Source organism: Caretta caretta, chromosome 13, assembly GCF_965140235.1.
Source record: "Caretta caretta isolate rCarCar2 chromosome 13, rCarCar1.hap1, whole genome shotgun sequence".
NCBI classification, from domain to species: domain Eukaryota; kingdom Metazoa; phylum Chordata; order Testudines; family Cheloniidae; genus Caretta; species Caretta caretta.
In genome coordinates, this window is record NC_134218.1 from 33,368,876 (window position 1) to 33,375,998 (window position 7,123).

A 7,123-nucleotide genomic window follows, 5' to 3' on the forward strand; every position below is an offset into this window, starting at 1 on the left:
AGAGGTTTTTGTTTGGTTGGTTTTTAAATCTGCTTCTTCTGAAGCACCAGGCTATGCCCATGGCTGGAGATGGGATGTTGTGGGCTGGGCCAGGGCTCTGAGGTGGAGTTTGGGACGTGAGATGCATGAAAGAGACTGACTGTGGCTGTGTGCGCGAGTCCCTACTGCGGTAACCACTAGACCCCTCTCCAGTCCCAGATCTCTGAGCAGCCCCTTAGAATCCTGTTGATTGTTTCCTTTCAGCTCCAGGGCCCCCGGATGAATCCAGTCAATGGCACCATCCCGGTGACCAAGTTCATCTTGCTGGGTTTCCCCTCCCTGGGCCGGCTAAGCCGCAATCTCATCTGTGCCCTTTTTTCCTCCACCTACATTGGGACGCTGGCAGGCAACCTGTGCATTGTGTGGGCCGTTCTGCGGGACCCCCGCCTCCAACGCCTGCCCATGTACATCCTGCTGGGGAACTTCTCCTGGCTGGAGATCTGCTACGTCACGACCACCATGCCCCGGATGCTCTCTGACTTGATGAACCCTGGGGTCCCCATCTCCTCCCATGCCTGCTTTGTGCAGTTCTATATCTTCTTTTGCATGGGGACGACCGAGTGCTGCTTCCTCGCAGCCATGGCTTTGGACAGGTACCTGGCAATCTGCCACCCCCTGCGCTACCCCGTCCTCATGTCCCGCCACAGATGCTGGGTGCTGGCGGCCTCCTGCTGGGTCACCGGCTTCTTGTGGTTCGTAGTGCCCGTCATCCTCATCTCCCAGCTCTCCTTCTGCATCCTCACCCTGGATCATTTCGTCTGTGATCCAGGCCCACTGCTGGCTTCCTCCTGCGCCCCAGCTCCCCAGGCTGAACTGGCCACCTACATCCTGAGTTCCCTCATCATCTTTGGTGCTGCCTTCTTCACTCTGACCTCCTACGGGCTAATCGTCAAGGCAGTGCTCAGGCTGCCCGCAGGGGCCGGGAGGCACAAGGCCTTCTCCACCTGCTCCTCGCACCTGGCCGTCGTGGGCCTCTTCTGGGGCTCTGGCATGGTCACCTACATCAGCCCGTCAGCTGCAGGGGGCAGCGGGAAGATGGCAACCCTCTTTTATGCACTGGCGACCCCCCTGCTTAACCCACTGATCTACAGCCTGAGGAACAAGGAGATGAAGGATGCTCTAAGGAGGACCCTGCTGGGGAAGCTGTAGGAGGTTCTGCTCTGGCCCCAGCCTCCAGGGACTGGCCGGTCAGGGGGGTGTGCAATGGGATATGAGTTCTTTTCCTTCTAGGGGTTGCTCACTCCAATCCTGGAGAGTGAACGCACACAGCATTTTGCATGATCTGTAGGAGTCACTCCCAGTATAAAAAATGCCTGTTTGATGATACAACCAGAATGCAAAGGAGCTGGGTGGTGGGATTTGGGGGGGGGGGGGGGGGGGGAGGTGGGCGTATGTGCCCTGCTGCGTGTGTGTGTGTGTGTGTGTGTGTGTGTGTGTGTGTATAGAGGCTGGCTCACATCTCTGCCCTTTTTGTGCAGCTGTATTTCAAGATTGTTACCTGGATAGATGTATGTTCACACTTAAAGTCAGAGAGAAAAATTCTGCTCTCATTTTCTTTGCTGTCAATTAGGAGCAACCCCTGTGATGTCAAGAGACTGACAGGTGAGATGCAAATCACGGCAGCTGTATATTGTTTTTTTATGGACCTCATTCCCCTTTCACAGCCTTGGATAGAACCCAGGAGTCCCAGACACCCCCTATCTCCCGATCCAACCCACTCAATCCCATTTGCCTCCCACAGCCAGGGATAGAACCCAGGAGTACCAGCACCCCAGATCTAACCCACTAGACTCCCCTCCCCTCCCATAGAAAGGGAACAGAAAGAAGAAGACACTTTCTAACAATGAGAGGAATTGGATTCTGGAATACCCTCCAAACAGGAGTTACGGGAGTAATCAACTTCATTCATTTTGAGGATGAGCTGGACAAATCTATGCGTGGGATTTTTTGATTGAATCTCTTGTGATTGGGAGGAGGGGGTAGCAGGGCTTGGCAACCCATAAGGTCCCTTTTGGTTCATGTCTGATGATCCTAAAAGCTCATAGAATCATAGAAGATTAGGGTTGGAAGAGACCTCAGGAGGTCATCTAGTCCAACCCCCTGCTCAAAGCAGGAGCAACACCAACTAAATCATCCCAGTCAGGGCTTTGTCAAGCTAGGCCTTAAAAACCTCAAAGGATGGAGATTTCACCACCTCCCTAGGTAACCCATTCCAGTGCTTCACCACCCTCCTAGTGAAATAGTGTTTCCCAATATCCAGCCTAGACCTCCCACCTTCAACTTGAGCCCATTGTTCCTTGTTCTGTCATCTGCCACCAGTGAGAACAGCCTGGCTCCATCCTCTTTGGAACCCCTCTTCAGGTAGTTGAAGGCTCCTACCAAATCCCCCCTCACTCTTCTCTTCTGCAGACTAAATAAGCCCAGTTCCCTCAACCTCTCCTCATAAGTCATGTGCCCCAGCCCCTTAATCATTTTTGTTGCCCTCCAGCTTCATGCTTCAGGGTTACAGCTAGTCACCTGCAGGGGTCGGGAAGGGATTCCCCCCACCAAAAAAAAATTTCTATTGACATTTTCTTCCTCCAAAGCATCAGGGATGGCCACGGCTGGAGATGGGACATCAGACAGAGTAGGCCAGGGCTAGAGATGAGACATTGGATGGGGTAGGCCAGGGCTCGGAGGCAGCATTCTCTGTCTTGAGTGCTTGGCTGGCTGGTTCTTGCTCACATGCTTAGGGTCTAACTGGTCGCCATATGTGTGGTGGGAAGGAATTCCCCTTTGGTCAGACTGGCAGTGACCTTGGGTTTTTCCATCTTCCTCTGCAGCTTGTGGGTGCAGGTCAGTTGCCATGGGGGGGGGAAGGGATAGCTCAGTGGTTTGAGCATTGGCCTGCTAAATCCAGGGTTTGAGTTCAATCCTTGAGGGGGCCATTTAGGGATCTGGGGCAAAAATTGGGGATTGGTCCTGCTTTGAGCAGGGGGTTGGACTAGATGACCTCCTGAGGTCCCTTCCAACCTTGATATTCTATGATTCTATGACTATCTGGGTGTATCTCCTTTAATCATTTCCCTGCCATTGCGGGGGCCTTAAGGAATGGTGCATATCAGTCCCTACTTTTCTTTGCCTGTGGCACATCACAGTTTAGCCTTCCAAGCACTGTCCTACTTTGGTCTATTTTCAGCTGCTGGGTGGTGTCAGTGGCCTGTGATCTACAGGTCAGACGAGATGATCTGGTGATCCTCTCTGGCCTTAAACTCTAACCCAGGAGTCCAGACTCCCACATCCTGCTCTAAGCCTCTGGATCCCACTTTCCCACTTCTCTCCCAGAGCAATATATAGATCCCAGGAGTGCTGACAACCCATCCCTCCCCACTCTAAGCTACTGGACCCCACTGCCCTCTGAGATCTGGTAACAGAACCCCGGAGTCCTGGTTTCCAGTCCAGCCTTCTGACCACTGACCTCACACCCTCTGCCTGTGCTGTGTCAACTCTTGGCATTAACAGAGGCTGTCCTTCTCTGAGAGTTGTCTAACTTTCATGGGAGTTAGAGCCACTTAATAAATCATACAGTCCAGACTGCAAATCCCCTGGCGGAATTAGCTTGTTTTGATGTCTGAATATTTCTCGCTCTGGGTATTGATGATTTGGGCTGCTGGCAAAGCCAATTAAAGAGTTTGATACTGCTTCCTGCTTGAAAAGTTGGAGCCAGGCAATTCAAAGCAAAAGTTATCTCATCTCGTCAGAGAGCTCAGCACAGATCCCAGTGCTAAGAGAGGCGTGGGAGCTGTGGGTCAGGATTTTTGACAGGCCGTGTGTGCAAAAAATTTCTTCTGTGCAAATTTTTGAAGCAGAGTTCAAATTTGTGCGCCATGTGGCAAATGCGCCCAAGCGAGTAAAATGCTTATACATTTAAAAAGTTTTAATTTGCAATTTGTAATAATAATAGTTTTACACCATGTTATTTTATAAATGTCATTTTTAAATACTTAGAAAAAGGAAATTTAACCATTCATAGAATCATAGAATATAAGGGTTGGAAGGGACCCCAGAAGGTCATCTAGTCCAACCCCCTGCTCGAAGCAGGACCAATTCCCAGTTAAATCTTCATGAAGCACAAGTTAGTTTTAAGCATTACGCTTTATGATCTTTTTTATAGACAATCACGAGCATATATCAAGCACATATTAATCATGATCATTATCAGTCCATAGGCTTCTGCTCATTGGTGTCCACTTTCACCTTTCATTCTATACACATGTCCAAAAAGATTTTGATAAACATATAATAAAGACAATTTAATAAGTATGCCATTATGTCAATTTATATGGGTTTTCAGATAGAGACATCATAAGTAAAAAAAGAAAAACAAGAGTTTGTGTTTTAAATTTAAAATTTTCCTAAAAAATATCAATAAATAATTATCAGCCAAGAATAAGATATGCAATTACAAATGCATTTTAATTTCCTTATTGGTTGAAATGTCCAAGACTGCTAAACTAACCTTACTATTTTTCCCTGCAATCTTTTTTCATTTGCCCATTCAATATAAACTCTGTCCAGATCTATCAGTCCTCCATCCAGCTGGTAACTCTTAATACACATCAGCATGTCCAAATGATCTACTTGTAAACGATTCCATAGTTTGTTTTTTAGAGTGGTCATTAAGCTATAGCCACGCTCACAGTCTGCACTTGATGCTAGGAATGTTCCTCCAATATCCATCAACTTTGCAAGATCCTGAAACTATTCGTTCCGGTGAGTAAACATCACCATATCTGGGAAATTTAAAACCAATTGGCTTTTGATTCTTTTGGCTACTGCAAACTTGAAGTCATTGTACTGACTGACTATAACAATCTCTTCAGCAACAAAGTCTTTGTATTTTGAATGTAGGGATTTGACAGATGACTCTTTAAGAAATCCAACTTCCATACATCGTTCCACATTCTTCCGGTTGAAAATTCTCAAGAAGCTCTGGCATCTGAATAATATGCACAAACCACTCCTTTGTCCTCATCATATGTGAATATTTCACAAAGTTTAAGAAGCATTACACTATGTGACTTCGGTATAACCGTCTCTATAGTTTCATCCAGCCATCCAGATTTAAATGAAGTTGTTGTTCTCTTACATGTTAGACCTCTAGACAGTGACATTTTGGAATTGATTTTTACCAGATTGGTTTATTTAAAATTAAAACTTTTATTATATGACTATCATTTCAATGCGCTTAAGAGCATGACTCAGCAAAAGGGCAAACGGGAGATCATTCAGATCAGGATACCAGAAGTTTGTGCATAGCTCCGATCATGTCCATGCATCTGTGGCAAAAAAATCAGGAAAGTGGAGATGTGTGGGTCCCGACCGTCCCAACGTGATCAACATTACATGTTCGAAATGCTGGCGGGGAGGGGTACGATTCATTGCCCTCCTTTCCCTTCCCCCCCTTGCCAGCTAGTAGAATCTGGCTGTGTTGATAGATGGCAGGAGAACAATGTCAAAAGTCGCCCGTAAATGGTATTTTGGCCTGGCTCCCATTTCTGTGCTCAGTGTTTCGCTGTTTGCGCGGGGTTTAGGATCTGTGTGCACGTGCGCACACACGCTCAGCTTAGAGGGAATGGTGATCAGGACTGAGGGGCACGGGCAGAGAGGGGAGCTGAGTCTTCAGGATCTGTTCAGCTCTTGGTCTCTGGCAATGAGCAGAGCTACTGAGGCTCAGATTCACATGGATCCCTGCTCGGCTGGGAACCAACCCACTCATAACACATAGGACCCACTGCACAGAGCAGGCAGGTGTCACTACTGCCCTGCAGGTGATAGGGAAGAGGTGCAGATGGAGGGGGCCTTGATGGGCTTGGTAAGGGTCTCCTAGTCCTACTGAGATTTATTCCCACCCAGGATCAGCCTGTGGAGTTGGTTTATTGGAGTCCAGGGGGCAGAGCTTGGGTCTAGCTGAGTCCAAGGGGAGGTGGGACCATCTTAAGCAGAAAGAGCATGGGAAAAGGGGCATCTCTGTTCCTCTCCATAGTGGGGATCGCTCCATTCTAAGGTACCACGTCTATGCCTTGCACCCCAGCCACAACAGTCCCTCTCTCTAGGGTGAACAGCCCTGTTCTGACCTCCCCATATATGCCCTCCACCCCAGGTGGCTCTCCACAGGGGGAATTGCCACGTTCTGAGTTCCCCCAGCTATATCCCCCAGCACGGCTACACAAACCACAGCCTTCACCTCCACTCCATCCATTACCCCCAAGCCACAACTCACACTGCACTCATCTCACCCCCCCCGCCATATCCCTGTCCCCCACTCCAGCCAGCCATCCCCCGTCCCCCACTCCAGCCAGCCCCCCACTCCCCACTCCATACAGCCCTCCCCTCAGCCACCCATCACCCCCCAACTCAATCCATCACCCCAGAGCCACACCTCTCACCACACTCCAGCCCCTACCCCCCCAGCCAGGCCCCTCAGCCCCAGTTCATCCAGCCCCACCCACCAAGGCCCCTGAACCCCACTCTGTCCAGCCAACACAACCAGACTCCTCACCCCCACCCCAGCCAGGCCCCTCACCTCCACTCTTTCCAGAACCTCCCTCCACTGCAAGGCCCCTGAACTTCACTTTGCCCAGCCCCCACAACAAGCCATCCCACCTCTACACCATTCACCCCCAGAGTCAGGTCCCTCACCTCTACTCCCTCCATCCCCACAGCCTGGCTCATCATCCCAGCTCATCATCCCAACGTCATCCAGCCCCCAAGCCTGGACTGTTACCCCCACTCCATTCAGCTCCCCCCACCCCCACCAGGCCCCTCTCCACCACTCCAGCTACCCCTAGGAGATTACCCTGTTTATTTTTTTGTAAAAACTGGAAAAGCCTGATTTTAAGGGGCAAGTTTTTCCAGTTTTCACCCTCATCCATTGGGCTCTGGCCAGAGTGGGGGCTAGAGGCCAGCCATAGTAGGGACAGGGCCCAGCTGGGTGAACAGTTTGGCCTAGGGAAGCAGGGATGTGTGAGACCTTCTAGTTAATTAATAAGAATGTTTAATAAGGTGCTGGCTGAGTATAGGGCCCACTCAATGGGGATCCCAT

The 7,123-nt window shown here is 49.7% G+C and overlaps 1 protein-coding gene across 1 annotated transcript; it reads left to right on the forward strand.

Annotated features, from left to right (window-relative positions):
- The first annotated feature begins 258 nt into the window (after positions 1 to 258).
- Positions 259 to 1,188, forward strand: LOC125622629 (olfactory receptor 11G2-like). Its single transcript, XM_048820756.2, has one exon. It carries the CDS (start codon positions 259 to 261, stop codon positions 1,186 to 1,188), a length of 930 nt encoding a protein of 309 aa, XP_048676713.1.
- Positions 1,189 to 7,123: the final 5,935 nt, after the last annotated feature.